The following is a 21,503-nucleotide window of genomic DNA, read 5'->3' on the forward strand; positions in this document are numbered from 1 at the left end:
TTTTGTAAGAACATATTTAATTTTATATTTGCAAGGTAAAACGGTTCGACCAGTGATTGAACCGGTCGGACCGGTTGAACCGTGAACCAGTAGTCTCACCGGTTCACCAGCCGATCCGATTTTTAAAACATTGCAACAAACTAAGCTCATGGAATTGACAATAACAACAAGAGTTCACAATCGAGTACAAATTTGAACATCTAAATTATTTACTGCCATTGTTATCATATGAAAAAACTTCCTCCTCTCAAGCAATTGAGTTGAATCAACTAATTTGATGTGCTTTAAATTATCTGCTTCAGAAAAATGAAGATGTCAACACCAATTACTAGCATTTGTTAGCAAGGAAGAAATCATAGAACATCAAGTATATTTACGGAAGCATATTACCTGGAAATTAGAAAAAGAATAAGAATTAATACTAATCCTAGATGCATCTTAACATAGCATATATAAAAATACAACCCGACTGGGTAGGACAATGTGTCTCAAATTGGGTAATATACACTTTCATTTGTTATTACGTTACATAAGATATGGTTATCACTTAAAAATAATAATAATAATAATAATAATAATAATAATAATAATAATAATAATAATAATAATAATAATAATAATAATAATAATAATAATGTGATTACAAAGTTTCTAAAAGTCAAATATGGTTATCCATTTCATTAAATGTAGTCAGAATTTGTCGTTGGTGGAAAAGATTAAATAACTATTTAAATTCGTAATATTATATGTCAAGCTCAAAATTTATAGAAAATAACAAAATTTTGGAAAGTTTCATACTAGATGTGAATATACCAAAACTAGTGAAGACATGGTACAGAACCAACTTATCCTCATCATCATCATGTGTCATCGTTAAAGTTATAGAACATGCATAATATACCTATCGTGATTCAAAATCAAATAAAGGCATCATAATTGAATCAATTTTTAATTCAAGTTTTGCAGTGAAAATCTGATTTAGAGCTTTCTGGTGCTAACGAGATTGTATACGGCCATGGGCAGTCAGGCAGAGATAGATAGACGCTCAAAATGAGAGATCAATCCTTCAAAATCACTATTTTACTATTTCCTTATAATTATATCTAATAATTATATTTAATAGTAATTAGGAATCAGGATTGACAAATAGCATATTAATATGTGTTTGACTTTTTTTTTTGTTTCAGTACTGATATAGATAAAATATTTGCTTCAATAATTTTTACTATAATTATTTATATTCTAAGTTGCTTTTGTATTACTAGCTCATCATACTTTGACTTAAGCTTTTGTGTTATATCCAAAAAAATTTGAAGTTAGGAATATAATTAATTTACCCACCATAAGTGATAAAATAATACACCGTCATAAAATTGGATTGACACAAACTGAGTTTGGAGCCTATGTTGGGCCGGAATAGTATAGCCATTATTGCCTAATTTGAAGCACCTAGTTTTAATATTGGGCCATATCCATTTATTGGGCCCAATTATTATTTTGACGCCCCACCATCAATTGGATACATTTGAGAGTATATTTATGTCTCCATTTTTCTTTCTGAATTTGAAACTTATTAGTACTAAACGTATAAGGGTTGTTAACATATTGTGAAGTTGTGCCCTTGCAAATTATATTGTGAATGGTTGAGCTTACAAGCGTTGTTTCTACCTACTATTATCTAAAAATAATCAAGTTATTAATGACTGGACGAAACCAAGAAATCACCCTTCACGTGCGAAATTATAAAAGATCCCCTTTAATCCGTTTTATCGATTTTGTTCGGATCCGCCTTTTCTTCCGAAAAAAAGCTCGAAGTGAGTAGCAAGAAGTGAGCTCGTTCTTGAGCTGAGAGAGCCGTTGTAATGTCACATATATTAGCTCGGACATAGATGTTTTGCATAGAGAGATAACACACAATACACACACTCAAATTGAGGATTTTAAGCTCTAGCTTGAGATTCGTTAGAGCATTCGATTTGTATGTGAGAGACCTTCTTGAGAGTTTGATTCAATAAACTTCATTAGTCTTCTCCGTGGATATAGGCAACCTTTTGCCAAACCACGTAATCGTTGAAGTGTGCTTTACATTTCTTGTTTGTGTGAGTACAATCGGTGGCTAAATCCTAACAAATATATTCTCAACTCCAATAATTTAATTTGACTTTAAAGTGGCAAAAATTTGTCCTCCCTGTTTCGATTCAATAAATGCAGAATTTGGCCCAATAACTAAGGGGGGCTCTGTTTTGCACAATAATAAACACACAACTTCATATCATAATAGTGCCCTCTCCTTTCTCTCAAGTTAATATTTGTTGAATTCGTGGCAGGGCCCCTATGCTTTTGTACAGTAATAAATAAACATTAATGCAATGTAAATATAGGCAGCAACACTAGTTTATTAGTAGTATTTATGAAAGTATTAAAATATCATACAAGTAGTAAAGTAAGGTATGATATATGAGAAAAAATGTAATGATCAAGACATGTCACAGTATCAATAGATTTTTGACAAAATGAAAATACATATATTCATAATTCCAATTAGATATATAAACAATGGAACCCTCTAAATTATATGGAAAGCTTCTACCCATTCCATGTATAATGCATACACTATTATGTATAGATTTTAATATTTAATCGATTTTCATGATTACTGTCAAGGTCATCTTAAACATAAATACAGAAATCGATCACGTCACCCAATTTAGATTAGGTGTTTACCTTTTTTTTTCTCATTATTTATATATATAAAAAAATCTAGATAAATAAAACATGTAATTATAACTGCAAGTTTATTAGCATTAAATACATATAAATTAAATTAACCATATAAATAATTCTGAAGTGTATAAATTAAATTAATTATATGACTAATTATATAATGTAGTTTTTGTTTTGATTGTATGAATATTATATATGAGTGCTATGTTAAATTATAAAAATAGTTAAATAATAATAAGATGATCTAAAAACTAAGATTAGTACATTTTATCCTTTTCAATACACCATCAAAAAATTCCATAAACAAAAATTCCACAAATAACATTTAAATTTAAAATTATAAAAAACTAAAACTACTATAACATAAAGTGATAGTGATCCCTAATTAAAAAATTTGATCTTATCAAAGTTAATTGATACTAGTAGTTAATACATGAAATATCTCCATAGTTTCATAATAAAATAAAACAAATAATTGTTCTAATATAAAACTATTATTTTTCATATTTACGTATAAAATGACTGACTATACGTGTGATGATGATTAAATATTTGATAAAATAGAATAATAAATATCTCTTTCATATATAGTGTATTTATTATATATGGAATATAAAGAAACTTTCCATATAATTTAATGTTTCCATTGTTTATATCTAGTTGGAAACAACTATATATTTTTACAGTGTTGTGATCAATTGAGAACTTTTAGTCTAATTGAGAATTGAGATTCATTTTCAGCCACTCATTTCTATTAAATGAGTGATCCAGAATTTGCCACATAGAAAATATTTTTAGATTAATTAATTATGAAAGGACAGAATGGTAATATCATGGTACATTTTATTCAATAAATATTTTTTAATTTTTAATATATATTTTTTTTTAATTTTAATTTTTTAATTTTTAATTTTTATTTTTATTTTTAAATTTTTTTTATTTTTTTATTTTTCAACTACGTATACAATTCATGTCAACTACACACATATAATGTCAACTATATATACAATTTATGTCAACTACATACATATAATGTCAACTATGTGTACAATTTATGTCAACTACACACATATAATGTCAACTATGTGTACAATTCATGTCAACTACACGCATATAATGTCAACTACATATACAATTCATGTCAACTACACACATATAATGTCAACTATGTGTACAATCCATGTTAACTACATATACAATTAGGTCTGCGGAAAAATACCGAATAAATAATATATCGCTCGTATTGTATTGAAAAATATCGAAAAATTATCGAATTTTTGATATATTGTAATTTTCGATACGATACGGTATCGTATCGTAAGTTTTCGATACAATAACGACATGAATTTCCTTATATCGCGATATATCGTTATATATCGAATATACGATATATATCGATATTTTCGATATATCATTTTATATCGAATACACGATATATATCGTATATATCGAAACATATTGAAATGCAATACATATTGAAGTTTAAAAATATAAATATATATACATCAATTTAATTTTTGTGTTATTTTTCAATTTTGAAATTATATTTTTCGATATACAGGTATTCGATACGATAACGATATTCCGATATATCGTTCTTAACGATATATCGAAATATCGATACGATAATGATATTGATATTATCTATATCGAAAGTTCGATATATCGAATTTCAATATATCGAAACTTTCGATACGATAACGATATGAAATTCATTCATATCGATATTTTCGATACGATACATGATACAACGTTTTCGATACGATAAACCGTATCGACCCACCTCTATATACAATTCATGTCAAAAAGTATTTATTGAATAAAGTTGTTGACATTTGATGTGTAGTTGACATGAATTGTATATGTAGTTGACATTATATGTGTGTAGTTGACATAAATTGTATATGTAGTTGACAAAATTTTTTTTTAAAAAATTATAAAAAAAATTTAAAAAAAAAAAAAAAAAGTATTTATTGAATAAAGTTGTTGACATTTGATGTGCAGGCTATTGACGATAATACCTCGGAGTTGACATAACATACTTGCTGTTGACATTTCGAAAATCTGGTGGATGAGTGGCTGAAAATACATTTCAATTCTCAATTAAGATAAAAAATCTCAACCTAACAAGACCCTATTTCACATGTCAAATACTTCTATTAGTAGGACATATCAAATAGGATTAATTAGACCTGCCCAAGGTTTACCGAACCGGTAGTTAAAATCGAAACCGTAACTGTCAGTTACGGTTCCGAACTGAAACCGTGAGAATTTACCTGAACCGAAATTGTCGATTTTTGAACCGTGGTTTGGTTCAGGTTCAAAAAATTTTGAACATAAACCGTGGCGGAACCATCGGTTTCGAGCGGTTCCAAACCGGAATCGCGAAAAATCACTGGAAAAACGTAAAATCAAGCCGGAATCGCAGTTCGAAACCGTGAAAAACCATTGGATTCGGAACCGTAACCGCGAAATACTCTCGCGGTTCGATTCCGGTTCAACAATTTTCAAAACCAGAACGATGGTTCTGAACCGTAACCGCCTGTTCCTAAAACGTGGGCACCTCTGGGATTGACACCTTGGTGTGGATTAACCACTGAATTTTTGCACAAGGACAAATTAGATTCAGAATATTGATAACGCTAAGATGAACTAATTCCAAATAATTACCATTAAATGTACAGTTTTATTATTGTTATTATTATTATTAGTTTATTTTTATAGCTCGGCCACATTTGGCTATTTAGTACACATTACTCTATACTGAATTAGTTGAAAAACAGCAATTTAACACTTGCATCCACAGATAGTGACTTTGCTTAACGCATGTATAGTTGTCTTAATTTGATTAGTTTTTCTCCTAATTACTTAATCGATAACATTTTATTCTAAATATTTGCCATTTACTTAATTCTCGAAGGTAGATATAATTCATCACCGCCTTAATGTGTGAATGCTCCACTTTTTCAATTTTCATTGTCTTATTTATATACAGTACTAACAAACAACAAAGATTCTCTTTTTTTTTCTACAGCATTTGCTTATAAATTTATTATTCAAACGAATTGCCAAAAAGAAAAATTCGACCTAACACTATAAATCTCACTACATTATAATTCTGAATTCTGATATACATTTTGTTGGCCGCTAAATTATTGTAATAGTAGCATTACTTTTTTCATCATTCTATTGCAAATGAACCTAAATTGTAATATTCTGCTAATCATTTCATCAAGTGGAATGGTTTGATCTGAAAAATAAAATTGAGTCCGTACAAAATTCTACGTAGCAGGTGACGCAAATATCAATGGCAACGTGTGCTGTGTTATGGAAAAATGACCCTTCAAAATTTAATACATAAAGTAATCGAGTAGTGATTGAGAAAAAAAAATTACAATAATGTGAGTAATCAACAAAATAATTACAATAACGTGGGATTAATGATAATGCGGAACGTGCTAATGATTTATTTAGCAGCAGACACATCTCGTGCCTTTATTCCTAACAGCCTGTTTACTATCTAAGACTAATTTATTTTCTCAAAGAAAGTGGCAATTAATTTATGCTAGAGACAAATTATTAGGTGCGTGTAATTAATTGAAATTATTGAATTGAAATGAATTTGGAAACTTTATTGTTGGTTTATATTCGTGTTTAGATATTTTCCCAAATCTATCATTGCATACATTATACATAGGCTGTGAATTGATACAAGTATTCATTATTCATCCGCGTTACGAATTCAATAGACAATCTAAGTTAGGTTTTGGTCTATTTAAGTTATTAATTTATTTCAACCACTAGATATGTAGCTGCTAGAGCGTATTAATTGACATCTTTTTCCCTAGAAACTGACCAAACCAATTGAATTCATAAATTACATAAAAATTGAAATGTGATATATTTATTTGTTTTAACTAATAATTTTAATAAATGAAAGGAAACAACATGTCAGCAGTGCTCATAAATAATGTGCAACATTTTAATCTTCTATATAATGGAGTATATATTATCCGAATATGATTCGAATAGATCTTGCCCATTTACAGATATTCAAACTAAAAAAATTTATACTATAAAAAGAAATATTTTCACCCTAAATAAGAAAAAAAATGTAGATGTTGCTTTTTTACATTTGCTAACCAAATGGTCCAAATTCTAAACCGCGACATTTGCGAATAAAATGGTCCAAAAATGAAGAAATGTAGATGAGAAACAAGGCCCCTAGACAACAAGTAACATACTAGGGAGTATTAAATAACCATTCGTGCATTGTGGTCCATAACTTCAAATTAATCATCTAAATAAAAACTTTATAAATCTTATTGTAGGAAAAAAAAAATGCTATCTTAATACAGAAATGCAGCTCAAATTGTGGCCTGAAGATTAGGCAACTGATGTCAATAATTAACCAAAAACACAGAAGATCATTTTTAATTAGTTTTAGCCTTTTAGGTCATTTTATAAAATTCAGATTTGATATCATTTTTATATTATTTTAGGTCATCCTTTTATTAAAATGACATAAACATAAACTAACAATGACATAAAAATACCCTCCGTATGATTTTGTTCTACATTTTTATATTAAGATCTAATTTTACATCAATAACAATCCTCTTAGGGTGTGTTTGAATTGGAGTTTATCTTGCATTTAGATAAGAACATAACCATTTTGTAACAATACATTTCATAGTTTTCTATCCGGCTGCGATTAACTTCTTCTTTCAATCTTTTTAATATGCGATATGGTTTTAGTAACAGTAAAAAATTGTTTACCAAAATAGTGGTAACGTTTATATTTCCTTGTATGGTATGTGCATAAAAAATAAAATGAAGACAGGAATGCATAAATTAGTAGTCCATATATTTGGATGATCCATATTGTATACAAACGAAAATAAAGAATTGGTAAGGAATTTGGATTGATATAACAATATCCTTAAATCTACACTTACCGATTATGGTGTAAATAAATCGGTTTCTAAACTGAATGCTGTAACCATCTTTTCTTCTTCTTTACTCCCAACACCTTTAATTTGGCTCCTTCCCTTCCCACATTAAAATGAAAAATTGAAAAATAATAAAAAAAAGAAGACTCGCTAATATTACATCCTCTCCGAATATCTGTACAAATTGTTGCAAACTTCACAGATTTTCAAACTCCATTTCCGCGCCTAAATTCGAACGGGCAATCCGAAATTCTGGAAAGTCTTTATTTCTCCTCTGAGGCCTGCACTTACTATCACCATACCCCAAGCCGACCTGTTCTGCTGAAGCCCGTTCAACAACTCCACGCTTACACGGTTCTTAGTAGCTGACACGAGTTTCTCCTCAGGCCACGTCACTGTGATTCTATCGAATAGGTAGCTGTTTGCTCCACTTGACAGAGATTCATTGAGTGGGCTGTTGCTGCACCCTGATGGTAAGGGCGACCCTTCACTGCCATTCGTTTCTCCAACTGGCGTAGTCGGATGATACTCGTTTAGATCCTCAAAGCGATCATTCGTGCCATTCGCCACTCTGCCACAGTTATCTTGGAGGTTCCATGGGTCGGGCAAGAGCCCAGGCCAAGGGATTGCTGCAGATACATCTTGACAGTGGAAAAGCTCATATGCTCGAGTCACCTTAACACCTTTACTTCTGTTAGGTCGGGATTCACCCTCGTGTCTCCAAACGTAAACATATGAATCTTCACTGGCAGAGACCACGTATTTTCCATTAGAAGTAAGGGATGCAGAAATTTGGCTGTTCGCGTTATGGAACCCTGTCAAAGTGTCACCATAATAAATGGCTATAAGAGTGAACCAAACACAATTGCCTCGGGAACAAAATAGAGACGTGACATAAAAGTACTCAGCCTCCACTAATTCAAAATAAAATCAGAGTCCAGCTAGATTATATGCCCTTCGTATCCTTATGTTCAGATATCCAACAAATGTGACAAACAATATTCTAAATTTATTTGCAGAAAATTGGTGGAGCACTTCAGTAACTCACCGCGACATAAACATGAGTTCTTATAGTGCCAACATAATGTAATGTAATTCCCCACCAAATTCTCTGGCCAATTCTGACAGAAGGTTCAATCTGAGGGTCCTACGTGATTTTACTAATTTCAATACTGTATTCCCTAGATATTACAAGGGAGCAAGAAGCTGTATTTTCTTCACTTCTCGAAACGGACAATGACAGTGAAACAAGTTAGACAAGTAAGCCAGAGGAGTCGACTAAATTGTGTCATCAATATTTAGATTCCCTAGTTCTATCAGGCATGATTGTAATATCATCACTTTCAACTAGTGTAACCAGTATAACTGTAGAGTTAAGATTCATAGGTCTTATATTGTATTGAGCTGAGAAACAGAAGTGCAAACTTCACAGGAATGATAAAGGTAAAAACTCCACCCACACAATTGCCCTTCGTTTATTATTTTCCTCTAGGAAAGACCAACTCTAGTGCAGGGTGGTTCAAACTATAAGATTTGTGTAAAAAATTTGCTATCCCCAGCTTAACTTAAAAGTCAAATGTGTTTCTCAACACGTCAATAAATTCATTACTTAAAACAGAATATACCTTTGAACTTGTGAACTAGATCGACACCATCTATGACTCGAACTCTGGAATCAGCCGATGTGACAATGACCTCTGATGTGCTTCCAGGTGCAAACTGTGCAAAAAGAAAACTATCAGCAATCAGAGATTCTGAAGAAAATCCAATTTTCTGAAATGAAGGACCACGTCAAAGAAAAAACTAAAAGGATCTGCTACCGTAAAGTAGATATGAGCTGAGATTCAACAACCAGCCTATGTACGAGTATGTAGGCCGCATTAACTGGTGTTTTGAAGTAGTTTACCTGGAAACCAGTTATTTTTTTCTGATGAGACTTCTTCTTTTTATTCTGTAGATTGATCTGGCTTTTCTGCAGCAATCTATTTTCTAGAGAAGGAAGTGTAGCATGTATAAGTAATTAAACATTATTACCAGCAGAAGCTTAATTTTCTAAAGAATTTTTCTTACCTGATGTGTTGTATAACCGACAGCTACCCTTGTATGAACCAACAAGTGCCCCCTATCAAAGTTTCACAAACATAACAATGAGAACATTCTTCTGTTTCAGGGGGCTTTCCCCAAATACAAATTGAAAAAGTAAGCCTGTCTTGTGACTCACCTGTCCATCAGGTGTGTAACAAGCTGCAGTAACCATTTCATGCAAATCATTCCAATCAACAACTTTGCGATCAGGAATGCTCCAGATTCGCACCTTAGCATCTAAGGATCCACTGATGAAATATCTATCATCAGCTGGATTAAACTGGATGCATGTTACTGTGTCATGGAAAAATGAGAAAACATGTCAATAGATGAACCATATTTTATGTTCTCATGTATATATAGATGTACCAACTACCAACAGCAACTTCTATAATATCAATACGAAGACTGAAACTATGATGCAGGACACTAATCTCGACAAGCAGCAATCAAGATGCTAAACAGGTAAACAAGTGATTAATTTAACAATCACTGGACAGGAAACCGAATCCTTAAACCACTCCCTAAGTGCCTTGCCACAGCATTAAAATAAAAGTCCAAACTCAACCGCAATTCTACATTATAAAGTGAATTTACCATGCAAGCATTTACACCCTAACTTCAGACCAGAGAGATAGACATCTACCTGGCCCCAAGTGATCAACATGATTTCTTGCATTTATTTTATTAGCCTATGAAGTCATCATTTCCCAGAGAGATTATGCGAATCACAAAATAATAAAGCAACTGGGCAACAACTCTCACATAACCTTACATCATATTCACATATCTATGATTTTATGTTAATTTTTTCAAAAGTAATCATTTCATTTGTCCAAGTTCTTAGAAACAACTACGTCAAAGTATATCAGCCTTTTAAATGATCATGCAATTTCTGGATAAATAAATCATAGGATTCAATTCATGGATTCCTTCTTGAAATACTTTTTGTCCTTTATAAAATGATATCTTCCACGGCATATTCTTTATTTAACATACATTTAACTTTGACCAGACAAAAACTCATCCCAAGTCCCAACTGCCATCTTCTGGCAATATTTTCCAGCCTAATGCAATATACCATGCACAACATGAATATATTAGTTCTATGACTACCAGCACAGCACCTGTCTGAATTACCTAAATTGGCATTTGAAATGGCAAATACACGACATTTTCCCCCCCGCCAACACACCCAAATATTACTCGCTTTACTAAATGCTGGACAAAGAATTCCATGAACAAAGTAACAATGTTCGAGCAATTTACCATAGTCACTGTGTGAGAAGATCTTTAAACAAGATTTGCTAGATAAATCCCATAGCCGCACCGTTTTATCCATTGAAGATGAAAGCAGTTGCTGGAGATGACAAAGAAGAGTATGACTTTACCATGCTAGATTCAAATTAAAGAAAATAACATAAATCATAAAACTAACATTACAAATATATTGTTCCTTGAAAAAGATGGACAACCAATGTAAGGGTTTCTTGTCTCTTAATAAATGAGCAAGCATACCTCCCCACCCATCACTACTCTAATAACATAAGAAATAGTCAAAACATCTTTAACAAAAAATTTCCATTTCATTTAGATCATATGCAAGAGCAGTCCGATTTAACACTTTCTACAAACCGCATCACAGGTGCAACCAAGGTACATATCGTCAAATCAAAATACACCAAGTCTACATCATTAGACAAATCAAAGTAAGCATGTCTAAATTAACTACCAATATTCCATTGTTCATGATTTTTTATATTATTCAGGTACAGGCTATAAGGGGATTAGATATCACATCATGGGTAACTTTCTCTAAGTAGTTCAACTATTGCTATTGGAACTAGGTAAATGTGCAGCACGCAAGGTGGCGGAATGAGATAATTTGATACCAGACATACATGATTAATAATATTTCTGTGGCCTAGTATAAAACATTCATCTCCTTGCTAAACCCCCAAGCAATATATTTCCTTCCCTTCCTTATTGTACTTTTCATAAGAAGGAAGCACAGTGTGCATTATCTCTCCCTCTCTGATAATAGTAATACACTGTTCAATTCTTATGGTGGGTAGTACTTGATATTATCATGACAAACAATATATGATGACCATTGATTATAATTTAATAGTGTGAAATTCAGTGGTCTCCGTGTGCCAGCAAAAATGCAAAGAAGATACATTTCTCAGAGTTCTAGGCTTGTGGAAGACCACATGAAATAAAATAAATATAGAAAACATGCAGGAATGCTAACTGACCTGAGATTTGGACCATGATAGGTCCAGTACATCATCTAAATGTCCTTGAAATGAACATATAGGTTTCTCCAAGAGGGAAAACACTGTCTCAGGCACCACAATCTGCTCAAGACTCATGGATTTCCTACTTACAGATGACCTCCCTCTTCTCTTCTTCTCGTAATGACCTTCTAAATTCGGTGATACAGATGAAGGCTCTGGAGATCCATTGGCTAGAAGCAGAAGATTGAAATTCCCATCATCCGATCTGTCAAAGAGGAAATCTCCCTTCCTTTCTGTTTCCACAACTTGCCACACATGAATCACACAGTCCTCGCCAGCACTAGCCAGATATTTCCCATCCAAGCTAAACTTAATAGCCCAGATTGAACCACTATGAGCCTGTATCTCCTGGCTCTTGTACATAGCAGTGAGCTCTTTGACAGACTTCCCATACTGCCTAACTCGAACTTTTTCTGGCCCATGAAAGGATACATCCTGGCTATCATCCGTGGCGGAGCTTGATCTCCTCCCACCCTTCTCAGAAGACGTATCCCTCTCATCACTACTACGTCGTTCCTTATGTCCAGTAACAGAACTCGCCACACTCTTTATGCTTTTCAGCCAACTCGCCCTCTTCTTCGACTTAGATGCAGTGCCAAAGCTCCCATCAGAATGTAGATCCGACCCTTCCTTGTTACCATCCTCAACATTCTGTCTCCTCATCAATTCTTGTACAATTGGCGAAGTCCCAACACACATTTCGGATGAGAACTCCTCCATGGTCAACTGGCGCCCTGTTCCCAATTCCTTGATCTTCTTCCAAGTCCCATCTTCCTTAACCTCCTTCACCACAAACTCCTTTCCATTGTCAAGATTTTTAATCATACACATGGCATTCGTCTCATCAACCCCATTACTCTCCAAACCCCCATTCAACTCCCCACTCTTCGGAATGGCCAATGAAACACCAGAGCTCCCATTACAGTTACAATTGGCTCTAATTTTCACTTTTGGGGGTTTATTTGGAGAAACCGTACTGCTCACCGACGACCGATTACTACTTGCCGATCTCTCCATACGACAATGCGTCTCAATACTCCCCTCATTATCATCAATTACACGTAAAACACTCTCACCTGTCACCGAATTGCTGGAACAAACTTCCCCCTCGCTCGAATTACACTCCCCCGCCGACTTCGATCTCACCATTGCAGACGACCTAGCATCCCGATCGGCACCACCACCAACGATTTTGATATCATCGTCAACACGAGGGTTAGACGCCTCGAGAATGGGGTTCAACCGATCGGAGGAGAAGGAATGAGAGGGGCGGTGGCGGAGGTCTCGATTGAGCCCCATCTGGCTGAGGAGGCGGATGCGGCGCTCCTCGACGGAGGCCGGCTGGGAGATCCAGAGGTCGTAGTTCCGGGAGAGGCCCCTGGGGAAGTTAAGGAGCGCGCCATTGGAGGAATTGGGGTCGGGATCGTAGTCGTCGTCGGAGGCGGAAGGGGAGCAGGAGCAGGAAGTGTTGGAGGAAGAGAGCAAGCGGTCGAGCGAGTCGTGGAAGCGCTCCTCGTCGTCTTCCTCTTCTTCCCCGGCTTTGCTCATCGATTCCGGTTCACATTGCCCGATCCGTCATCGACCGGCGCCGGTCCACGCCGAGCGAATCACAAATCCCCCTCCCTAGTACACACGTCGGCGTGTGGAAAGAGAGATTGTGATTGGGGAGTGGATGATTGCGTGGGGAAACGGAGAGATCGGACAATATTGGAAGAAGAGGGGTTTAGGCGCGTTGGGGAACTCAGATCCGATGATGGATGAGAGAGAGAGTAGAGAGTAGAGAGGGAGAGAGAAACGGTGTCGTGTAGTGATGTAATGTGGGTTTGTTTGATTGTGTGAGGTATTTTTCAAGGGAGGAAATTGAATTAAATAATAAAATGGGGCCTCCATTTGCATCTTATTTTGCTCATTAACGTATTTATTTTTATATTAATATACTCAAACATATAGTAGGCCGCCCTCTGGTGTCATAATAATTGACTTCGGCTTTTGCAGTTAGTATTTGTATTTCTGTTTAATGAAATTATACAAGATGTATGTTTACATAATTAATCATTTTGAGATAAGCTGTATATTCACATCTAAAATCTACCATCATTTTAATGAAGGGAAAACCCCTTAAATGTGATGCTTACTTTTTGCATGAGAAAAGCAACTGTTAATACCGTTGGCATTTGCAATGCAAATGTCAATGCTGATTCTGACATTTTTAGTGGAATCAATAGTTTTGCATATGTATGCCCATTTTATTATACAAATTTTAGTATAAATGTATAATCATATATTAGTATACGAAAAGAGCAATTACTTTATTATTTAATTGTTTATATATTTTTTTTTGGTTGGTAACCAGGGAGTATTTCATTTTGTGTTTAATAGTAGTATCTAATGTTACAACATTTGTATGTACACATATGCTAACATTAAACCCAACATTATAAATTTATGTGAATTTTTATTCAAAGGTCCTATCATCACACAAATATATATGCAATTATTATCTAAATTTCAAATGCAAAATTTAAAATATATAGTAGTTCCTATCAAAATAAAATGACCCGTCAAATTTAGTTATATAATTTTAATGTCATTTTTCTGACTGATTATTCTCTATAGATTCGTGATCACGATAATATTAATGAGATAATGTTATGCACGCATATATACGTAATTGTTAAAGTAGTCAAGTAAATATGAATTTTATTAATATCAATAACACTGTAAGACTTAAAATTATAAAATATTTTTACTTTGTAATATATAGTAGAATATAATTTAGATATGGAACGCAGTGTTGACTTATAAATTGCTAATAAAAGTTTTGACTTACTAAATTGGCTACATTGTTCAAAGGCAATATCTATATTATGTAAAGAATAAATCTAAATACTTACCTAATACCATTGGGGGTATTCGGGAGTGTTTTTTTATCAGGAAAATTATGTTGACTTGTCATGTTTTTGGAAATATCAAGAAAAATTATTAGGATTTAAACTTATAATAATCGATTATATTCTATCGAGTTATTGACTTAATAATAATAATTTTTTTATTAAAATAATAATATAATAATAAAAAAATATACTATTAAGATTTGTTTGATAAATTATTAGTTTAAAAATTAATTGTCATTATTATATTATCATTTTAATAATTAGATCAACCTTTCCATAAGTTATTAGTTTATGACATAATAATAATAATAATATATTAATAATTTGTAATAACTATTATAATTATTTATTGGTATTATAGTTAGTTATTAATGTATAATAGAATAAAAACAATAACAAAAATTGTTTATTATTATGATTCGATTTAATTCATTATTTATGATTATATTAATACATTATTAATTATGAATGTAATAATAAACATGATATAATAATGATATAATAATTATTATAATTATAATTATAGTTATTGATTACTCCACTCGTCCCATGTGACATAGTATTTCTTTTGGACATAGTTTTTTAGGTAGTGGTGTTTGGTGGTTAAATAAATAGAGCATAAAGTAGGAGTGAAAAAAGTAAGCGAGAGGACGAAGTAGAGAAATATAGTGGTTTTTTTTTTTTGCCACAAAAAGAAATGTGTCACTTATAATCGGACGGCCCGAAAAGGAATATGTGCCACTTATAGTGAGATGGATAGAGTATTACTATAGTATATGATTCGTAATTTTAAAATATATTATATTTTTCTTAATTAATTATTGATTTTATATGATAGTTATATTATTATTATCACCTAAATATGTAAACATTCTAAAAATTGGAAAAATAAATAGTACTTCCTCCGTCTCTCTGTAGCAGGGGCATTTCTTTTCGGCATGAGATTTTAAGAAAAATTATGTTAAATGAGTTAAGTAAATGGATAATAAGGTAAGAAAAGAAAAAAGATAGAGAGATGAAGAAAGAGTAAATTAAGAGAGAAGAAAGGTTATCACTCTTTACCAAAAAAAGAAATGACTCAGCTATAGTGAGATAATTTTAAAAGGAATATGACTCAACTATAGATGGACGAAGAAAATACCTAGAAAAAGTTGATGAACAAGAATCTTGTAAAGTTGTACTTTCTTTCCTTATTTTTAGGACTTTAACTGTTTTCCCATTCTGATTAAACAAACGTCAAAATTTAAAAATTAAGAAAACTGATTACTTTTACCTGACAGAATCTTGGTAAACAAACATGTCTTTAGTAGTACTCCTTTTGTTTGTGAAATGTTGTCCAGTTTTGCCATTTCAGTCCATCCGTGAAATGTTATTCACTTTGCTTTTTTACCTTTTTTGGTAAATGGACCTCATTTTCTACTAGCTCATTACACTCACATTCTATTATAAAATAAAACTAATACATAAATGTGGGGCCTACATTCCACTAACTTTTTTTTTCACATTTCTTAAAATCCGTGTCGAGTCAAACATGTACAACATTTTGCGTCCCTCCGTCCCACGAAGATGACCCACTTTCCTTTTTGGTTTGTCCCAACCAAGATGACCCCTTACTTAAAATAGAAACAATTTTATCTCTACTTTATATCCTCTCTCTTACTTTACACTCTCCACTTAACATATAAAATCGTGCCGCTCAAGGAAGGCGTCATCTTCTTTAGGACGGAGGGAGTACTAATTTTTTTTTATAAATTAAGTGGATCTAAAATGGTTCATCATTTATCCTCTCATGACTCAGACCTCTAACCTATTGAATGGAGAAAAAAAACGTCTTACCGATCGATGAAAAATCAACACTTATGGTGTGTATTTTGTAAGTAATGGAGGCTTGGGTCCGAAGAGTATGCAAAGAAGGTGAAACATGGAAAACAAAAGTAAAATGAGCAAAAAAGTGCACAAGTTAGAAGGATGGTGATGAAGTAACCTCTAGAACTCAAGCTGCCTAGTTTGATGGATCAATATGTAGTTGACACACTTCCATGCCACCTCTTCAAGGCTTAAAAGGTTGAATTTCTTGTTACCACACTCCATAATCGTCTCTTGGACTTTAGAAAGCTGGAACCAGCCTTCCTTGAAGAAAAGAAGAAGTCCACATCCCAAACAATTAAAGACTTAGGGCAAAAAAAAAAAATCGTCTGACCTCATCCTCTCATCAACAACTCTTTAGCTTAGTTTAGTTCTCCCTATCTAGCATAATTTCTCTCTTCCTTTAAAGAGAATTTCGTTCCCTATCCAGCCTTCACATTTATTCATCATGTTGAAGTAGTAGTTAGTTCTCTAGTTTCTTGGTATTAACTTCTTGTGGTACTTTTATCAGCATCATAACTCCAAGTAATTAAGAGGAGTGTTGAAACGGGTACCCGGTATCTGACCGGATTTTGCAGCTACCCGCATCCAACAGTTGATTTTATACTACCCACATCTGTCCTGTGAGGCTATACGGGTATCCTAGTAACCCGCATGGGTTATTTGCGGCCGCAATGGCGGGTACCCACACCCATTGCTTGCATTAACATGCATATATGGCTTCCCTTGCATTGTCTAATCTTTATTTGTAATACTCCCTCCGTCCCATAATAAAAGTCTTGTTTTGCCATTTTGGTCCGTCTAACAATAGAGTTCTATTTCACTTTTACTATAAATGGTAAATAGACCCCACATTCCACCAACTTATTTCACTCACATTTTGTTATAAAACTAATACTCCCTCCGTCCCACAAAAGATGTCACACTTGTAGGACTAGGGCTGGGGAAAAATGCCGAAAAAATGATATATCGCTCGTATCGTATTGAAAAATATCGAAAAATTATCGAATTTTCGATATATCGTAATTTTCGATACGATACGATACCGTATCGTAAGTTTTCGATACGATAGCGATATGAATTTCCTTATATCGCGATATATCGTTTTATATCGAAAATACGATATATATCGAAATTTTTTGATATATCGATATATATCCATATATATTGAAATTTTCGATATATATCGATATTTTACGATATATCGAAATATCGATACGATAACGATATGAAATTTTTTTATATCGAAACTTTCGATACGATAACGATATGAAATTCTTTCATATCGAAATTTTCGATACGATACACGATACAACGTTTTCGATACGATATATCGTATCGACCCACCCCTATGTGAGACGGCATGAGATTTTAGGAGGTTTTGTTTTGTGTGTTAAATGGAGAGAGAAAATATAATTTTTATATTCATGTGAGAGAGAACTTTTTCCAAAAAGGGAAATGTGACATCTTTTGTGGGACGGAGGGAGTATATATAAATGAGACTCATATTCCACTAACTTATTCAACTCACTTTTCTTTACATTTCTTAAAACTCGTGCCATAACTAAATAAGACTCCTATTTCGGGATGGATGGAGTAATACATAAATGGCTCAATCACTAAGAAAACGATGAATTGAAGTTCTATAAAATAATTCAGACAAACAAAGCACTCCACATAAGTAGCTAACAAATAACGATGGCGACATTACTTATTACCGTTGTGTTTAGAATTTTTTTGTAACCAATAGTCTCAACTCTCAAGTCCCCAAGATGGACTATAGGTTACAAAATATTCCACTGAAATCAACCAAAATCTTGTCCTACAAAAGGTAAACCAGCTACACACCTAGCACAAACCAAAATCAAAGTCTATCACAAACAAGACGCTAAACAAAGTCAAAGTAAAGGTTGAGAGCCACAAAAACCGTACATCTCAAGGTTGCTTGCATCTGAACTTTATCCCTTTCTCTTAGATAATTAAGGAGAGTCAGAATTAACTCAAGGAATCCAGTTAGGGTTAGGGTGACACGGTTAGTTTAAATTTACTTTTTCGACCATTTTCTTGTTTCATGTATTTTGTCAAGAACTTGATCCGGCGAGAAGGGAAATTCATTACAAAAACCCTGAGGAGCCAAAACAGGTTTTTTTCTCAAACTCTCAATATGGGTTCAAACCTTGGAAAATTACTATTCCCTCTGTCCAAAAAAAATAGTCACGGATTCTAATGAGAAATTGGTAAAGTAAGAAAGGAAGAGAAAAAATGGCTAAAATAAGAGAGATAGAGAAAAAAAGTGAGTCAAGTATAAGAGAGAGAAAAAAAATGATAAAAATATGAAAGAAAAACTTTCCATTTTTAAAAATTAAATTATTTTTTTGGACATCTCAAAATGATAAAATATGACTATTTTTTGCCACACAAAATATTAGTAACATTCATATTTCATTTCAAACCTAGCCTCCAAAAAAGAGATGATTAGTGGTGTCACTTTTATTCTACAAGAAGGTGCATGTGTCATCGTCAATCCCTCGGGTACGAAGTTTGATTGCCGATTCTTTCATGAAGCAAAATTCATGCATGCAATTGCGCAGGGTACAAAATTAGATATCCATTTTGTTTCTCAAAATTTCCTAAATAAAGAAATTGAAATTTCATTAATTATTCATCACTTCTATTTTTTTCTAATTTAGAATTTCGTGCCATTTTTAGTGCGATTTCATCAATTGAAAACATACATAAGATGATATTTACGTGTTTGGGTATTTTCTAGTTATTAATATTAATATAGGATTTGGAACGACAATGAGTGGTGAAATCTATACAATATATAAATGGGGAGTTTTGGAGGTATTTAGAGAAATATCCTTTTAAAATAGTAGGTATTATTATTTAAATAAAACTGTTTTTTTAATATTTATCATCTATCTTGATACGGTTAATTATTTTGAAGTTAGTGGGAGTTATTTAAATTTAATAGGGAGTTAATGGGTGGTTACATCGTTTATTATCTATGGTAATTTATTTATATTTACCATTTTGACTCTTTCCTTCCATTGAACCGACATTTGCATGTCAATTCTATTCTGTTAGTATTGGTTTTAAAATTTAATTCTTATTGGATGCTACTGAAGCAGTGCTCTTGATTCTTTTTCTTGTGTTTCTTGCATTGAACCGGCATTTGCATGTCAATTCTATTCTGTTAGTATTGGTTTTAAATTTTAATTCTTATTGGATGCTACTGAAGCAGTGCTCTTGATTCTTTTTCTTGTGTTTCTTGTGTTGGGCTGGAAGCAGTACTCTTGCTCACTGCCTCGACTTCTCTTTGGGTTGGAAGGTAATTTTCTTGAATTTGGATGCTATTATTTGTTCGAATTGGTTTATTATGCATGTGGAAATAAGTTTATGAATTTTACTTGTATGTGGTTTGATCGAAGATAGTTGAAAGAGAAAAATGCAAACTTGACTGATCGAAATGGATATAGAGTTATTCGCAATTGGTGTGAGTCAATGCCTCTTAATTTGTCATTTTGTATAATTTTGTCGTTGTTTATCTAAATATTTTGTATTGCATCTTGCTTTTATTGTTTAGAGGGAAGCTTTGTTATTTCTTCTTGCTGAACTATCCTGGTTAATTCGTTGTTCAAGCTCGGTCTCGGTCGGTATTATTGTTGGCTTTTCGATATGAGGCATTTTGGTGGGACTACAGAGATTGTTGGCATTGTTTATTTTTGTTAAGTGACATCTATATGAAGATAAATCTAACCGATTAACAACATTTGTCGTGTTGTGTTTATATACTTCTGTTTGCAGAGTTCTAAGTATGATGGTGAACAAAGATGACCTATAATTATGGTTACTTCTTTGGTTTTCATGTCATGGATATGGAATATAAACCGAGTTCATCTGCCATTTACTAAATTAGTTGAAGGGGTTCGTTCCGTAGCAATGATACCTGCACAAAAGGTGTGCAATAGGCAATTCTGGTTCCTTGCCTATGGGGTGCCTGATTGGTAAAAGTTTTTTAGTCACGTACCAAAGGGTGACAATTTTAGTTTTAAAAATCTTTAGCCACACAACCGCCGCCATTCTGGGCCAGCTCCGACCAGCACCAAATACAGCCAGTGGCAGATCCAAGAATTTCATATTGGGAGTGCGATAAATAATTACACCGACTTAGAAGCTTAAAATTCAATCCATCATATTTTCTGTAATCTCAATTATTTATTCTACAGTGAGTCACTTTATTGTATATAAAAATAGATCATTCTTTTGTCTTATAAGAAAAATTCACTATCTGTAATAGAGGCTCTTAGATATTTATATATTAATAAAGAACATATTTTAGTTTTAAAATTAGTTTAAATATTTAAACAGATGTTAAAACGCATCATAATTTTTAATATACTCTCAAATATGAGCATAAAAAAACCATAAATAATGAGGATTATATCTAATCATGATATTAATCAAACATCAGATAGAACGTAAATATTATATAAACATTATTATTTGTAATCAAAGATTAGATAGAAAGTAAAAATTATAAACCACTAATGAAGATATTTGTCTGTAATCAAACATTAGACGGGAACTCAGGAAGTAGAAACTATAAAAATGAAGACAGAATAGCAAAACACTGCATCTGATGGGTGTCGATCCTGGTCCATGCTATGAAAAATGAA

General features: G+C 32.9%; 1 protein-coding gene across 1 annotated transcript; it reads right to left on the minus strand.

Moving 5' to 3' along the window:
* Nucleotides 1–7,570: 7,570 nt before the first annotated feature.
* Nucleotides 7,571–13,894, minus strand: LOC125194486 (uncharacterized). The gene is made up of 7 exons (XM_048092729.2): nucleotides 12,020–13,894; nucleotides 11,031–11,121; nucleotides 9,898–10,055; nucleotides 9,747–9,798; nucleotides 9,583–9,665; nucleotides 9,302–9,395; nucleotides 7,571–8,491 (listed from the first exon to the last, which is right to left on the minus strand). The coding sequence occupies exons 1-7, from the start codon at nucleotides 13,607–13,609 to the stop codon at nucleotides 7,902–7,904; spliced, it is 2,658 nt and encodes an 885-aa protein (XP_047948686.1). The 5' UTR covers nucleotides 13,610–13,894; the 3' UTR covers nucleotides 7,571–7,901.
* Between the last annotated feature and the right edge of the window lie 7,609 nt (nucleotides 13,895–21,503).

This window comes from Salvia hispanica, chromosome 4 (genome assembly GCF_029641045.1).
Source record: "Salvia hispanica isolate PSC_SH4W2 chromosome 4, Shi_PSC_v1, whole genome shotgun sequence".
In the NCBI taxonomy this organism is placed as follows: domain Eukaryota; kingdom Viridiplantae; phylum Streptophyta; class Magnoliopsida; order Lamiales; family Lamiaceae; genus Salvia; species Salvia hispanica.